Here is an 18,590-nt window from a genome sequence, read left to right as displayed (position 1 = left end):
CTGTCTCCTTGTGGAATAAAGTATTTTTCCTAAAGCTACTGCAAAAGTTGCATTGAATGGATGCTTGACAATGCGCCGTCCACTCAAGCTTATACAGCAATTTTTGAACAAACACCGTATTCCAACAAGGGTTACGCCGCAAGTCAGTTTTTTTCTTTTCTTGTAACAAAAGATAACTGAGATACTTCAAACAATGGCAAAAATGTTAGAAGTATTAGCACTGCAGCTAGGACATAATACAGAGATTAGATACTGAGATAGAACTGCGTCATGTTCTGTGAATGGAAAAAAATAATAAATTAAGATATCTGTGGATAACAATTTCAATAATCACCCAAAGCTGAGCAAAAATTTTATTTACAAAGTGTCCACCACCTGCTTGAACGTATATTTTTACTATCGGGAGTACACAAACTGCTTTGTAGTTCGGCTGAACTCTCCTCCACAAATCTGCATCCTCAGATAAAATGGTGACAGGTCTAAATCTCGCGAGCGAGCTGGTCACAGACCATCTCTTCCAGTTTATTCTCCAAGACTCAGTCAATCTTAAGCCTTTATGAATAAACTTAAAAGTTTGGTGATGTACGTTTATTTTTTGTATAGTACCATATAAAAAGCGATGCTTCAACCCTTGCCAGATAATCACTAACTTAAATACACAACAAAACGGTAACATTGACATCTGGGCTTTCCCAGGAAATATACTAATAGGAATATTTCCTATTAAAACTGTGAATAACTTTAGATGTTTCTTTTCATTAAATTTTTTCTTCATCCCCTCCTTATTTATAAATTTTTCATTATCAATACCAGATTTCTAGTAAGCTCCTTTTAGCTTTGTCAGTTCAGGAGACGTCTTCTTAAAGAACTCAGTATTATGGCAGAAAGTTTCATTCTTCTCATACCACAATCCGAACCGAGTATTCATCACAAATGCGGTAAAAAACCACAGCATATTACGCAATTTTTTATTACACACTGACAACTACCATAAATTCCAAAACTGCGCCAGTCTAGCTAGGAGGGGGATTTACATTCGTGCCCACAGCCATTGCTTTCTGAAGTAATTTCTTTATTCGTGCGCTACGGCAATATTTCTTAGGAAAGATTTCTAGGGAAATGTGTTTTAATGAACAAGATATAAATCACTTAAGAATTTCAATAAATCAGATATGTTTATTGGTCGTAAGGTACCTTCTTTCTAAAATATGCTTTCGGTGAAAAACTTCGTTTTTTTTTTGTCTTTTATTGCACTGGCTGTTTCAAGGTACAGCTATAGAAAACAGTTATTTGTCTCGATGTCGAATCACTGTTAAACAAGCGAGGGTTGCTTGATAATGATGCTCCTCTGATGATCGTGAATTACACGAATTTTATACTTATAACTGAGTCTGCACGATTATGGTATGAAGCTAATTGTTTTTTGATGCGAAAATTATAAATTTCTGTTATCAAAGCCGCACGACATAAAGCATGCGATCTTGGGCAGATCCTAGCTAAATTACAGCAAGGATTTAAAAATAAACAAAAAACACGTTGCTGCTAATGATGACAAAAATACCACAGTTGCAGAAAAATTAACTACAGTATAATTAGCAAACATATTTAAAGCAGACATATCCTTATAAATGGAAAGAGCTTTTTGGTTTTTCTTTGGAGAAGCATTTTTCCCGCTTGTGATTAAATTGTATATCGCTACAAGAAAGGTTTTGTTCCATTTGTTTTAATGAAATTTTCTCATCTCATAGTTAGAGCTAAAGAGTTTTAAAAATTACATATTTAATTCGAATTTAAATTAAATATTTCCAGACACAATCTGTTTTGTTTAAGTTAACAAAACCCTCTTATAAAAATGGGCAGTAGCGAATACGTATTTATTAAAAAAAATATCTTTAATAAGACCAGTTGGTTTAGTCGATACATTAATGAAATAATAATGGACTAGAGTTTGTTTTACCGTTTAATTTGAATGATTCAACAATTATCATTTGGATGTGTTTTAAAAAGTTTGGGTTTCAAGGGCCTCAAGGCAAATATATTACGACACACCCAAAATAATATACTAAACCTCTCCAAATCAATTGTACATATATCCATTTTATGTAGCGAGACCTGCTAAACCTATTCGTAAGTGTGCAAAAATGGGATCCCAACCTCCACCGGAATATATAGGTCAGTAAACTAACAGGTGCTGTACATGTGTTGGAGAAAGGCATCTGAGCGACACCGCTAGGGTCTGTCAGCTTGGTGCCAACAAGTCCAGCTTGGTACAGACGTCACGTCTTTGACAATTTATACAACAGTGAGCTTCTTAATAGAACGGATCTATGAAGATAAACCAATGCATCAACCTGGAATATTTTGGCTGCTCTTGCTTATGAACTTCCAAAAGAGGACACCGGACGATGGTTAATTGTTCGGTCATTTCTGATGGACAAAAGTAAGTAGAAGTCGACTTGAAGGGTTACAGAGGAGGCGTTTGCATATATTCAAATCACCATCTGTTACAGGTATAACAAAAATCAGACTGCCGTTGTTCTTGTTTGGAGGTTCCCTGATGTATCCATTACTTTAATCACAGCGGTGCGTTCGTGGGCTAGCAAGGGGGAGGATGGAATCCTACTCCCTCCACTTGAAACCGACCAAACGGCAACTGACGAACCCACTTGAACATTATGGAATTGAATAGCGAACTTTGGCACTTCTGAAAATGGTATTAAAAAGCGCAATCATATACACACGCTTGAACAAAACAAATTATGCATTTATTTTAACGAATTAACTATGACATGCACAGCAAAAAAATTCAGCGTGAAGGGCATTAGATCTTGACATTGGCAGATATAGTATTATTAAATATATTTTAGCGCCTTTGAAACCCTTCACATAGATTAGAGGGCTACTAAATTCTGAGGCTCAGTGTGGCCGCTTTTTTTTATGTCACTGTTATTATGGAGGACATCAAATTATTAACGAAGAGAAATAAATAAACAGAAGTAATTGGGGATGGAAAATATGGGAAGTACAGAGGTTAGGCAATTAATACACAGAGTGACTGATCACTAATTAATACAATGCACACTACTTTGGATACACAAAAATTTAAGTGTCCAATGTAATGCGTATTTTGTAAAATTTTCTAATTAATTTACCGTTCCTAATGTTGTTAATAACTCGTACCTCATACATAAGTGGTCAGAAACTCTCTCGTCCTTGAGTCAAGAGAAGATAAAACAAAAACTCATTTCAGCGTTAATTCTCAGGAAATTAAAAGAAACAGTCTAAGAAGCAAAAAGAAAAACCTAGACTAAAAGAGGTTGGAGAGAGAGAGGACACTAATAAGATATTACAGAAGAGTAAGCAGAGTTCGTAATGGATAAGAATGTACCGGAAAGCTGTTCCTATTCACCATACACAACTGTAATGTCATGTATGAACATTAACGTTCAGCTCCGGATAATTCTCTTGAACTATCCGGATGAACGTTCCGCTTAATTTTTTTCCATTTGGAGCTCTGAGAACATGGCTAATTTGAAAGAATTCCCCACAGAAAAAACGAGAATAATTAGATAACCTAAGGATGTTGGTCCAAGGATTAAAAGCAGAAATAATGCACATTAAAGGAAACTGTACTTCGAACTGAATAACCAAATGCGACTTCTTCAATCAAAGAAACAGTTTTCTCAGGAACAAAATGAGAACGCAGTAAACACCAAACAGGAAGTACTAAACAGATGGCAACACTATTTTGAAGAACGCTTAAGCGTAGACAGAAAAGACGAAAGAATCTTATCAACGAAAACTGTTATCTTACCAGTAGGAAGAGTGGGGGAGGGATATGACAGAGATGATTGAAAACGATGGATCATTGGTGCGGACAACTCTCAATAAATTGAATTTGGGAAGAAGAAAACCCTTCAGTCCTGGAAAGCCTCAATCATCTGCCATTTCCAATAAAAATTATTAAAAAAACTGTTATAATTTTGATAACAAAAAGGTGATAAATCGTTGAAGCTGTCTCATCACTCAAAATAATATTTCTAATGCTGGTTTTACTTTTTACGAAGGCAGAAATTTTTCAAAATTTTTTTAATAACTCAGCTGAGTTTAGTCTCCAGAGCGAGCTGCATGGGTTTTTCTATCAAAAATAGTGTTTTTCCTAAAAACGAGGAAACTAATCAATCCAATCCAAAGAAATCACCCTACCTAGGGCACAACTACAAAAATGATGCGAAAGAAGGCTTTAATGAATAAAACCTGATGACACTGGAGAACATTACCAACAGAGTAAAAATTTCTTAACTCTGGTAAAGTCCTTTCATGACTCCTAGAGCCACATGTAGATATACTGTATAATGTGCGAGAGATGCATGAAAGCTTCAAACACCCTCCAATATTCCTTCCCACTACAATCGAAGGGTTAATCTAAATCTTAAATTAAGTAAAGTAATTACTGGGATCAACTTCTGCATATTTGTTATGTAGACATCACTTCCTCGTCTTAATAAGCATTGAAGAAGACCAGCAACTGTAGTAACTATTCATTTACAATTAATCAACCAGTAAACCGATAAATCTTGTATTAAACTTTAACTGCGATTAAAGTTTAACTGATAAATTAAATATTGATGGCATTTTTACATGTTAATCAATTATTCTCTGCAAGTGTGCTTAAACTTTTAAAAAAATGAATATTATAATTAGAGTACACATTTTACTTTTTCTCCACTGGAAGAAACATAATAATTGATTGAAAAATTGATATAAAATTCGTAGTTTTATATTTTGTTTAAAACTGTTTAACTGCAGTTTTAATTTATTTTATTTTATTTTTTTCCGTCTGTTAAAATCTCTTAAGTTTTCGTTTTTAGATTTTTTGCACTATATTAAGAATTATATGTTTTTCTTTTAATATAATTTTATATAATCGTTGTTAACTTTCATTAATTGAAAGTTCTATCATTTTTGAATTTAAAGATATAATTAGAGACCATTTTATTACAAAATAAGATTAAAGACACTTTCAACTATAATTAAATTTTATTCCATCTATAACAAGTTTTACAGGACATGAACCCTTCGGAACACCTGTAAACGGTATCACTGTCCAACCTCTGTTGAGAGAGTCTCGAATTCTTTCGGGTGAAATTCTGTATAATACGTGTATTTCTATTTCCTAGATTCATGTCTTACAGATTCTAAGTGGATAAACATATGATACTGATTAAGTCAACGAATGTGGAAGTTTAAACTAATTGATGATTTTCTGATAGTTCGTAACAGTACTGTTGAAAACCCACTAGATTATAACAGGTAATCAGTGTTTTGACAATCAAATCTAGTTTACAGTGGAGGAGAGTGACCACGCATTCCATTTATGAGTGTACAGGTGACCAGTAGCCATCATTAATGAATGGACAAGTGCACACACACACACGTCCACGAGAAAAAAAATGCGCGAATAGGCCGATATGCGAGTTACTATTTCCAGCTCGCCAGTCATCTACTTCATTGTATTTAGTATTCGTGGACAACATCCAGAAATTCATAGGAAAAGAAGTTGGAAGGCCGTCTATCTACTGAGTTCAAACAAGGTAGAAACACAGTTAACTCTTAGAGAGAGAAAGGAATTTCAGGCAGCAAGCAAGCAATCAGTAACATAACACATCAAACTGGCTATTGAGAATGTCCAGCCACCTAAAATGGGTAATGAGCAACACTAATGTACGCATAAAATACAGAATAAACAAACACTGCTGAGATCCTGATTTGCGATGTCCAGAAGTCAGTAATCACTAAGTACCATCGGGCAGTCTAGAGCAACATCTTCCTACAAGAGATTCAAGCTAGGGGGAAGGGTGAGAAATGATCCCCCTGTCCATGACACTACCTTTAGAAGTTCAGCCATCAGTTTCGTTTCCGAAGATGTTGACTTTATCACCGTGGAAGTTCTTGGCATGAAAAGAAACAGAAAGACTCCGTGTACAGCAGCCAAAACATCAAACATGTGCTGGGGGGGAGAGAAAGCGAGAGATAGAGAGAAAAGTTTCTCTTGCCCTAATGTTAGAAGCTATCATCAGGACATATGACAACCAATAATCGCAGAATACTAAACGACAGGTAACAGTTCCTGCTTGACCTGTCCAACATGCCACTTAACATAACGGTCTCCATGCTGAATGGAATTTCCCTAAACTGTTAAAATAAAGTTTGGCAAAATGTTACTGAAAAATGGATTAAATTAATCTTTTGAGAATCATTTCCATTAAATACAAAAATCGCCATAGGAAATAAGCATCTCATTTAAACCTATATCCCAAAAGAATCAGCTTCATTTAAATTAATAAAACATTTGCCCTTAAATTACCCCATAATTAAGAAAAAGAACATTTTTAAAGCAATGATACGCTTCGGTCAATACTTACCAGCAGGAGGCATAGGCTGTGGCTTTGACCTCTCTGGAGGAAGGGGAGAATATGCCCTCATTGATGCTCCGACAGGAAGTGTCTGAGTTCGGCTACCTGGTGAGTAGGGGCTTGGTACTCCATAATAGCCTGAAGGAATACCTGCAGACTTGGAGGACTGTAGAAACATAAGCGGAAAAATATATACTATAATTAATAATGGCAGTAAAATATGTGCTGTATTAAGTACATTTATGTATCACCTAATATCTTAAAATAGAAGAAAAAAGAATCTACGATATATTGATAAGCTTCCTGACTTGCATTATTTTTTCATTATTAATACATATTTAGTGTCATGGTTTTACAACGTTACACGTCAGATGGAGAAAGTATTATTTTCTTTCTGTTTCTCCATAAGCATAATTTACATACATTTCGGGAGATTATTTACAAACATAAAACATTTTAGTGGCAAAGTTGATTACGCAACCTCATTTGAATTTAGGACGTTCTGTGGAAATACTTTATTGCAAAAATTAATGTTGTTTTTGTGTTAAAACAACTAAGGCTATGAGGAGTCGTTAAATCTGTACAATGCAACTGCTCGATGGTGCTGAAAGTCGAAGTGCCTTTCATCCATTTTTAATCTAGTCATGATAAAAATGGTAAAATAAGCACAAGATTCCGGATATTGCCAGTAACCAAAAAACGAAATTTCAATAAAACTTCAGGATTTTAGTTAGAACAAATAAAAGCATGGGGTAATGGACTACAAAAAACATAGGGTAAAACGATACAATAACGTCAGATATCTTTCTGCTTGCAGTAAATATTTCTGTTGATGGCAGTGCGTTTGTGCGAGTGTCCTTAAAACCTTCACATCTGAGAAGATTCAGTAGTGTGAGAACGTTGCAAACAGTCGATTGTGTTCTACCAAAAGGCTTTCAAAGTTATGGTCGCCTCCTGAAATTCCCAAAAATGGAGTATAAATTTTAATTTTCTCTCCCGTTTTGAAATAGCGACTTTATTATTGTTAAACTTCACTTTGAAGATGCTACTTTGATGGCATGCTTTCTTATATAATACTCTTCTTAGCATGCAGCAATTAAACTTTTAACTGGCCTTTTTATCGATAATGTGAAACATTTTCGAAAAAACGTTCTTCCAAGGATGCTGAAATGCGGGTTATAAAGAGAGAGAGAGACTCTGAGATGAAAAAGTGGGATACACAGAAATCTTTGCTAGCGACAGCCAGGAGCCCGTATTTTGAAATGGCAAATTCATGCAAAACCTTGAAGCGAATAAATTGGTATAATTGGTAAAATATATTGCTATAATACATAAAATATGCCAAATTGATAAATTAAATGTAATGAAACAATTAGATAACGTGGATAGTTAAAATTATCACGTGCTTGTAACCTAATTAAGAAATTCAGTTTCAATTATTAAAGCGGTAAATGTTTCACTCGATTATTTAATCTGTGGATAATCCACGTATCGTAATTCTCCAAGTTATATTAAATTGGTAAAATATAATGGGCCTACAGTCGCACTCATACCCCTTGTATTGGACGGATACTTAACTTTCTGTATAATGAAAGCTGAATTTATGATTAGTATTTTTCGCAATTTGTATGCGAGAACTTTGGATGACAAAATATTGTCTCAATGTTTTCACCAAAAGAATTAAAAACAAAGTCCTGGGCTAAGCATACATGAATTTTGTTGAGAATATAAATCACCTCGGGTTTATTTGTAACCGAGGTGATTAAACAAGTTAAAAAGAGAAAATTGGAAAGAAACTAGAATAGAAGTCGTTAGAGATTTATTCCATGTTCATAGAAAATAATTTTAAAGTCAATAGTATCTTTTAAATAAAGTACCTTTAAATAAAGGATTTTTTTTACCTTATATTTTAGTCTCGTCTAAATAGACGTTATATGAATATAAATAATTCCCAAGTACTAATGAATGCCCATGAGTTACTTGGTTATGTATAAAGATTCAACATGCGTACTGACTGCCATGCCACCAAAGTACAACACTGTTCTGTTTGTGGTAACGCATATTATCTCAATGTTTTCGGCCCATCTCAGTTGGAAACAAAGCTTCTGAGCTAAGCAATGTGAAAATCATGGGAAAATGTCATTACAGTGAGCGAAAAGCAGGGTTGAGACCCCAGTTAAAAGAGTAACTGAAATGCCCGTGGTTATATTCTTCATTTTAGAAAAAAAATCTACAAATTTTTACAGGGCTGAAATTTGACGTTATCCGTTTCTACGTGTATATCAAATGAAAGTATGTACGCCAACTGTGTTTAAATAATTTTGATTGCATAATTATTTATCTTTGGGAACGAAAGACATCATACACCATGAAATAATTAAACTGCTGCACTCTTTAAGTACAGAAATGTTCTCACTTTAATTTATGATTTACGGCAAGGCCAGTTCTATTAAAAGGAACGATGGGAGTTCGCCCTTGGCAACAGCATGGGTACGAGTACCATGGCCATGGATTTGGAGAATTCTTTTTAGACTTGTAACGTTCTTATTTTAATATTTATCACTGATAATGGCGGGTCGTTTATTTACAACGCTGGCATCTACAGGATAGAGAACAAACTATTCAATCTACTGCTGAACGACACTCTCTTCCAAAAGAAGACCGGTTGTCTATGGCTTCTTGCTGTTCTGCATTCATTTAACTTTCCATTTTACGAATATATAAGCCAGCTAAAAGCGTGAGTTATCCACTCTTCGATTCGAGCACCCGCGATGCCGAGCTTATGCATGTCAATAAAAATAACAGATTTCATAAATTTTCGTGTTGCCGTGACCAAGAAGTCCTACGATTCGAATTTGAAATTCTAAACAAAGTGGCAGCTTTGAAGAAAAGCATATTTCACACATCAACTGCTCGCTGAAGGTGACTTGACTAGAAAAAGTTTGGCAATAGTTCGCCAATATCTAATGTCCCAAAGTTTTCTAAGCAAAACGATTACTTTGAAAAGCCACAATACACGCTCCACATGCGTATTCAACATAACGCAAACTTGGCGAGAAAGTAGATGCTTTCGGTTTCCATGGCGATGTAGCTTACACAATTATGGATGCCAAAGACATAAACGTGAGTGGAGTACGATGGCGTAGCATCGGAGACCATCTATATATATAAAATATTTTCAAAAATGAAAATTCTCTCTCAGTTGCTTTATGTTAGGGAAGACGAATGATGAAGACGGTGCTTTGAATAAATATCCGAAGTGAACATTGAAAATATTGAAAGGATTCAAGTTGCGTGCAGATAGGGAAGTTTGCAATAAGCTCACGCGTAATCAACCATACCAAATGGCTCCAATTACATAAAACTCCACACACAGATTAAACGCAGGGATCGTTTCAAAGACCAGAAGAAAGGGAGACAATTTTATACAGGAATAATTCCTATATACTCGTTAGTTACTTTTATTTTTCAGGAACCTTCTAAAGTAGTATTTGCTTCCCGATGTTTTCATCTATTCTTCGAACTGATGTTTTTCTCCTTAAAAATTAGTCTTCATTATGTTGCAATGGTGCAAAACATGAAAGTTGTAATTCTGGTTGTTTTCTTTTCTATGTAGAAGCGTTTAAAAGTGCACGCACGAGGAATGGATTATTTAGGAAGAGTTTTTAAATGGGCTATTCTTCAACGTTCATTTATACTTTTACGTACATTTGGGTATATGGGAATTAATTTGGAGTTCGTGGCAAAAATTTCAAAGTATTTTTTTGTTCCATTCGGTGGTTGGTCATTTGAGTTGTGTAAGGTGCATAGAAATTTTTCTTTAAGCGACTAAAGTCAAGGGGAGTCGGATCATCATTTGTGTGCTTATGTAGATGGTTTTCAGGATAAAAAGCCAGATTTCCTGAAAAATAAAATTTATACAACCCTTGCCCGAAACCAACTAATTTGTCCATAGTATGAAAATAAAGCCCATAAAAGAAGGGGGTTTGATCTTTATCTCTTTACGAATATTACAGATTCCAAGTTTTTATCATCTCTGAAGACAAAACTTGGTTAACACTTTCGGACCATTTAGGACATACTCAAAAACCCGAATACCACCGGTAGAAGAGACGAATTGGGAGATTCTTTTGTAATTAATATATTTCAGTTTTGCACTTACTGTTTTATCTTAAATGTTAACTCTGTATGATCTCTTTGAAACCTTATTCAAATGAGTATTATCAAAACAAGCTTGGGGTAAAATTGATATCAAAAGAATTCGATAGAAATAGCTTTGTGATAATGTTCTTTAATTAATAAATCAGTTTTGAGTTTTTATAAAATTATATTGGCCACAATTATGATTATTAGGGCGCAATTGATACTAAGTACACTGAACGTTATTTAGTTATCAGTTTTAATTATATAAGGGATAATTGTATTCAGAAGTACAATGTGATGAACTGGAAATCACGATATGATTTCCAATTCACGATAATGAATTGGAAAGACCTTTGAAAGCTTCAGCTCACGGGCGTCGAGTTCATAAGAATACAAGGGCAAATCACTTCCCTGGCAAGAGGTATGGCGGCGAGAATGTTCAAGACAGCAGAAAGGTGTGTAGGATTTATGCATAGCCAATATTCATCTTCAACATCAGTTAATGAAAAAAATCAGGGAAATTTTTAATAAATAATATAACTGACATTTTATAAAATATTACCATATACGAAAATATAAATACGATAATATAAATCTAAGGCATAGTGCTATTAATGAGTTGAATGCTACTGATATAGGCCTGTTCATAGTAATTAAACATTACAAATACAACTTTCTTCTTGATGTCTGAGTGATGATGGACGAGGCTGGTATGCTGAATTGTCAACATAACAACTTAGCCATTTTAATATAAAAGAATTACACTCATTTGTTTCTTGGCAGTATTCAACGCGAGAATAACCTTGGGATGCATGACAAGGGTGAAGTAATGTATTTAGTAATATTTCCACTTGTGGCACTCAGTACATAAAATTAATTTTCACTTTGTGTCATGCACAGTTGTTTGACGGCTCCATAGGCTTAGATAGCATTCGTCCTCGTCTAAAATTCACACATCTCCTAACTTTTCTCATTAAGTTCACGTCCTACAATTATTAAGAAAGTGATCAACAAGGTACATCCCCTTAAAGCTAATGACTTCATTACTCAATTAGCCCTTTTGTCATCAATTGTACAAACGGAAATACGCAACCATTACAAACTGAGCATGACAAGCAAACGGAAAAGTGATCAGAGTTAATGTAATAAATAATTTCATGTATTAAGTAAAAAGGCATGCATCTTTTTAAAATCTTCGTGCGTTAAATTCTAGGCTACATCCCGAAAAAAGATAAGATCACTAAAATTTACTCTTAGCATAACTTTTATCTGCATCTCAGTTACGTCATTGGAGTGATATAACTATCCAAAGTAAAATACGTCAGCTTATAAAAGATATGATAATATTTCTATCTAATAAAAATTACATATATTTTCCTTTAAAAAATCTTTCTGTACAAACAGCATCCAAACTTAAACTGATATTAAAATACAAGCAATTATTCTATAACAAAATCTTGAAAGAAAAACTTTCTTACAAAATAGTGATGCCACAGATCGGCCATCTTTAAAAATAATGGGAGGAGTCCCCGTGTTCCCTTTTACAAGACGTTTAATAGCAAGGCGGCAACCTTTATCTTTCGGGATTTCTCGGTCGTACGATATGCACAGGGTTCATCATCCAGGAAGAGGCAGCCGATTCGGACTACGACACGCTCGCCTCGCAACTGATTCTTCTCTTGCTTGTGCAGTGCCCGGTTACCCAGAATAGACTGTCCAGAGGGAGGTAACTATAAGCCTAATTTATCCCTCTCGTCATGTTTATTTTTATTCCTTCCTGGAATGGGAAAATTTGGCAACTATCCCAAGTGCACTACGAGAATGGTATGCAATGGGAACGCGATATAAGTGATTTAAACCTGTTCACTTTGCAAGATGGAAAACGGTGCTTTGTGGAACTTAAAATATGTATGTTTGTTTATTTATTTATTTACTTAAACTTCTACTGCAGGTTTCGTAACGCACTATATCTAGCAATGATGCTTTTCTTGCCAGGTAACCATAGTGATGTTGGCTTTGTTGATTAAACAGAATAATTCCTGTTTTAACACGTCTTTGCGTTGTATCACGTGCTGCCTTACTTTCATCAGGATTTATTACTGAACGCTTGGATCTTGTCCTCTGTTTAGGTCGCGCTGAAATCAGTGATGACGTTTTTGAACTGAAATGCGTGCGGGCATTAATGTTATTATAAATTCGAGCAGAGGATAACAGCTAACAGAACTTAATGGGAAAGGAACAGATGCGAAAGAGGGTATTTTACTGCAATAACAACAGAAACATTTATGTTACACATGCGTTCAAGCAGTTTTACAAGTTTGTATACGCCATCTAAGTTTATGTATGCCTTGCAGTTAAGTCAAAGCAACAGTATTACGCTAACTAGGTAGTACATTAAAATTGAATTTATGTATTTAAGTACATACATTGTGTGGTAGTTGGGGGTTCGAACCACACTGAGTAACGCAATCACGTAAGGAAACTTTATTTTATCTGATAAAACGTTATCAAGATTAATAAATCTCATGTTACGCAACATTAGATTCAAATACTTAGGCATCCATAGATCTCAAACTTTTTGTCCCGCATGCAACTAAACACACCTTTCTAAAGTAAACTTTGATTTGTAAACCTGACATGATAAAAGACGTCAATTCTGTTATAATGTATATTTTTGGTTTTTAAAGCGAATTAAACAGAAAGAGAGGTAACTGTCAGATGTAGCCGAGTGGTCAAACGCGAAGTAGTATAAGCCTTGAGTAGTCTACATGGTTGCTAAATACAGTACCGTTCTTATATTCTCTATATCTTGTAAATATGGTAGTCTCAGGATTTAAACAAAAACGACGAAAAGAAAATACACGAAATAAAAATGCAGATCAGGCATGAAAACAATTTATAACATCATATGTGACTGATATCAGGATCCTTATTCAAGACTACATCATACGAAAAGCCCATTACTGCCAGTGGCAAAATGTATGACGAGAAAGTACAAAAAACTTATGGAAATTAAGACTTAACCATCCCATTGAACTTCTTCCAGCACCAGGAAATTAAGATAAGAAGTGACTCTTGGAAGAGATCGCATTGGGCGCACTTGTATAAATCATCTCAACCTTCTCAGAAGGCAAGACCCTCCACAGTTTACTCACTGCCATGCTGTTCTTACTGTAAAAGATTTTACTTGACTGCCCTTGTTATCGACAGGAAAGGCAAGAAATTCTTCTATTTCTCGAAGTTTGCAAGAACCGATAACACCGAAGTACATTTTTGAAAATGAAACAAATCTAGCTGAATTCTTCACCTTTGTAGAGAAAATAAACATATTCCTCTCACGTCTGATCGGCATGATCATCTTAAAAACTTATATAAACACCTTAAAAGGCACAAAAGAGCCATTGGGACAAAACCTATGTCAACAATTTAATTTTTACTTATTTTTATAAATTCATATGACAATAATAAATTGACAAATTGACGATCTATAGTTTTTTTAGGCTAAAATGAATTGCACCAAATAAATATTTAATGGCTACACAGGCATACAGAATAACAAGGAGCTGAGCTTAATCATGAAATCCCTGTTTATTTAAATGGCAATTACTACGTCTATTCACCACAGAAATGGAACTAAGATACTTTCACCACGAAATACATTAGAATTGTTAATTTTTATTCGCTTGCCCGATTTGCATTGGGGGAAGGAATCAAACCCAGACCAGTAGGCGGCACACACTCTCAGTTTTCACCGAAATTCTACTGTTCGTTGGTTTTGTTTATGCATATAATGTACTTTTTAACTAACACATTTTGAATTATCAGATACTTATTCTTTCCATAACACCCATATTCTTAATTTAGTCACTTTTTTCTCCCCTATCTCTTCACTGTTTCTGCGTATTCTGATCATACTTGGCTTATCCACTCCGCTAACTTCTCGTCTCGATTTAAATTACATTAAATTAAAAGTTAAGACTTTTAGTCATAGGGACATGTGACAAAAATGAGTGATCCTTTAAATTTGAGACAGTCGCCCCCATTACACCTTCATGCAAAGCAAGCTAAAAGTCTGGAAGTTCAACTGCAAATTTCAGTGCTATCAGCTTTTTTTGACCAGAAGGATGGAATTTCTCTTTCTAACTAACGAACTCAAACAAAAATTCACTACTCTGTGAATTGTGGCAGAAATACTCCAATTTGTTCAAGAAAATAATCGAGGTTGATAACGAAGAACAATCTGATATGTTTATTAAGCTTCCGGTGGTACGCTCAGAAAAGGGGGATTTGGAGAATGCTTTTGCTCAGCAAGCACGCTATCAGTGGGGCAGCGAGGATAATTGGAGTGTAAGAAGATGTATGCACCGTGTCAAACTAAAAAGAATGTTCTGTAAAATGTAATATGGTTCATATGTCAAAGCGATTTACAGGAATATTTTCTTTCACTTCTTTCATTTTCAATTTCTGATTGGGCAATTTCCTTCTGCAACTGATTTTTCTACTAAATCTATCCGAATGTGCAGAGATCCCAAGCGAAAACGATCTGGTGTTTTTAGGAACACTGCCTTCAACACAGACCTCAAAAAATCAAAAGCAATTTGTACGGGTCTGGAAAATAATTTTTAAGAAAGATTTCATTTGAGAAGCCATCTCAAGTGAAATCAGACAAAAATACAGAAAAAAAAAATGTTGGTTCATAACTGATAAAGAATCTACAATAATTAAACTACTCGTACTTTTACTGTATTTTTAAAGAAATGGATTTTCTAAGGAAAATGAAAGATTAAATTTTTCTTTTGAAAAGAAACCATATTTTGAAATCGCTCAAATCAAAAGGCAGGCTTGCTTTTGTGTCTACAATGTCCCAACATATAACAAACGTGTTATGACGTATGAACTGCTAGTACAAAGCGTGGTGATTATTTTTAATAATATTGACAATCTTTTTATAGAAGCCGTAAATTTAAGGGAGAGATAGTATTAAAAAAATGTGTTCGTTCACTGACACTCCGATATCAAGCGAACATGGAGAGCAGCTGGTGGAGACTTTATACAAACAAACAAAAATTCTCCATAAAGCAACATTTCTTTAAACGCCATTTTTCTTGAGAGCTGCTGCCAACAAGGGAAATATGTGAGCGTGAAAAACTTCCCTGATATTAAAGAAAATTTATCTTCCTATTCCCTCCTTCTCCAACCACCATGACATGTTAATGTGGCTAATGACACTGCCCATTAATCATAATCTCACACAAGTCGGTCTTTCTTGACTCGCTTTTCGCTACTGCCATTCTCCCCTTTTCGATTTACCTGCTAAGGAAAGATTGTGGAAAGTAATGGTAATAATGTAGCCAGTCACGCAAGAATTCATGCTGAAAACATCCAGGGGAATCTTTTTTATGAATTTTGTTGAGCCCTTTTTGATTTTAATTATAAATAATAACTCAAAACTACTCTCACTTTGCCTGAATAAACACCTCGCTATCAATTAATCCATCTGTATATTAATTTTTGTGATAAAAAGGCGTTATTCTTAAAAACCCACAGAATATATATCTACCTGTAATTGTAATATCTTTATTATATGGACAACGCAAATAAAGTAATAAAATTTATTTCATTGTTTGTGAATGTCTATGAAAAGAGGTTCCAACATGTTTCATTTTACAACAGTAATATTCAAACATTCGTCTACTGCCAACAACCGAATTGGAAAGGGGCGAATGTTTTAGATTTGAATTGTGAAAATTCATTTTTAATAAAAGAATGAATATCAAATTCAAATGTGCAATGCTGGAGAGCTATTAAAATGGAGCAATTCAGATATTTCATTTGTTTATGAAGATGGGATAGAGTTTTTTTTTTTTTAAAAAGAAAGGTAGAGAGCAACGATGTAATAAAAGAAACTATAAGCTCTTAACACCAATTAGAATGCTCAGGATTTGGCTCATTCAGAACGAAACTGTACTTTACGCTGAACTGCTGAAGAATCAAGGTTTTTCCCCTTTTCTTGACAGTATGCAATGTTGACAAAAAATTCGGAGCCAAATGGCTGATTAACAAAGAAACGGTCCCAATGCGCAACAGAGCAATCATAATCATTATCAAACATGTTCATACCACATACTTGCATGGGGAGCAGAAATATGATCAGGTACACCACAAACCACATAACAGAAAAATTCTTCTCTCTTCAATACTGGGTCCTCAAATCACATTCAGACACCAAAAGTACCAGAACCTCAAGCCCTTGCATCTACTCATAAAACAGGCAAATATATCTGTCCTATGCAAATTACTCTCAGCGGTGACTGTTTCTCCAAACATCGCAACCGAGTTACTACACTACCATACACCCAAAACAAGGACCAGGCAACCGTACAGCTGTAAACTGAACAGGCTCCAATAAATGGTCAGGCTATTCCCCAACTCCGCAATTCAACTAGCAATCTTTTTATTCGGATGATAGATGATTCTCAGCAACTTTGCTCATCAGAGGCTTGAAGTGGTGAAATCCATGTTTAATCTGCAGAGCAAAGCTCCGACAAACACTCATCTTCCATCATGCAGTACATCGATGTCTTTTGAGGTTATGTTGGACATCGTAGCGAGACCGAAACTTCCTTACATTTGGAGAGTGCAGTTTTAAATCGGTATTCACAGGTCGGCCGCTAGAGTCTCCATCTCACCGAACCTACTGGTAACTCTGTAGGAAGCATTCTGATTAGCTAGTGTATAATCTAGCTGCCTCTACTTCATTGCTTCATACAACGTCTTCCCCACATTTTCTCACTACTGAATACATCATGAATAGTCAAACTAATAAAAGAAGAAAAAAAAACTTATCGCCGAAAAAAACTACCTCGTTCATTTCGCAAATATACGTGTTCTCAGTTCCGACCTCAATTATGTCCATTTCCACTTATAGTCTCCCTAGCCCCACTTAGTTTTTCTGACAGAATTGCAATTATCGTTTGATTCAACCACCATTCATCTCAGTTGACCTAATTATTTTCTGTATGATATCTTTCGCTTCAAAGGTGCGTATGTACACTCTGATATTCCATGTCAGAGATTTAGTAATTTGGAATCTCCTCTTTTCGATCTTCTCTGGCTTAAAATATCTCCATGCCTATTCAAATTCATTTGCCACTATCGTTCTCCCAGGTCCCACTAATCACTTGGAACTCTGACTTCCTTTCTTTGAAACTCGACTTTTTCCAGGTCAACTTACCTAACAGTGGGATAGTTTTCCTTGGTGATTTTTCATTCTCACAACTCCAGCTGGTTTCCCTTTTCTAATTACGCGAAGCTACCAGAATACCAGACAATCCTAACAACACAGCTAATATTCTTGATCTTTTCCCCACAGTCCGTTCAAGTTTAGTTTTCGAAAATATTTCATTATGTAATCGAAATTATAAATACCAAACTGATAAATCAGCCGAATCCAACTTCGCCCGATTTATCAGTTAAGTTGGTATTTACAATTAAACTGGGTGAATAAAATTTGCAAAATCAAATAACAATGAATAATTGAGTTTTACACTGCCAACGCCTCAATACACAAAGGCGAGACGAAGCTATTCTATTCAAGCATAATTTTCCTTTCTTTTTAACCTTTATGGAGCCAAATCGGCGATGAATTCACCAGCTAAATCTTTCATTCCAGATGAATGCAGTTATCAACTTTACAGGCACCCAATGGTCAACATGTTATACCATTGAAGTGAAGAGCCTCTTCCCACCCTTCTCTTCCCCCAAATGCAGTTAAAGGAATATTATATGATTCAAAGCGGGTGCACACTCTTACATGTCGTTAAGAGGATATAAAGGAATTTTCATTAAGAAGCGTACAGTGGAAGACGAAAGATAATTAAGAAGAATTTCTGTAACTACAGAACCGAAATAAATCCCGACAGCGAGTTTCCTGCAATTATTCTCGCTGCATTTACCTCGCATGAGGGACATTCGCGAGTGTAGTCCATCCGGCAATTGTTTTCTTGTCACAAATATCTTAACGAACCGCCG

The 18,590-nt window shown here is 35.1% G+C and overlaps 1 protein-coding gene across 2 annotated transcripts in view; it reads right to left on the bottom strand.

The window, feature by feature from the left end:
* Nucleotides 1–18,590, bottom strand: part of LOC150090971 (zinc finger CCCH domain-containing protein 10-like) — a 1,521,236-nt gene that overhangs the window by 362,858 nt on the left and 1,139,788 nt on the right. For both annotated transcript variants that reach the window (XM_090373667.1, XM_090373676.1), the window contains exon 10: nt 6,426–6,582. In XM_090373667.1, coding sequence (XP_090229793.1) covers nt 6,426–6,582 — 157 coding nt within the window. The remainder of the gene's footprint in view (nt 1–6,425; nt 6,583–18,590) is intronic.

This window comes from Mastigoproctus giganteus, chromosome 1 (assembly GCF_048544385.1).
Source record: "Mastigoproctus giganteus isolate SK-2022 chromosome 1, ASM4854438v1, whole genome shotgun sequence".
Taxonomy (NCBI): domain Eukaryota; kingdom Metazoa; phylum Arthropoda; class Arachnida; order Uropygi; family Thelyphonidae; genus Mastigoproctus; species Mastigoproctus giganteus.
The sequence above is the reverse complement of the archived record's forward strand: the minus strand, read 5'-3'. Positions and strand labels throughout refer to the sequence as shown.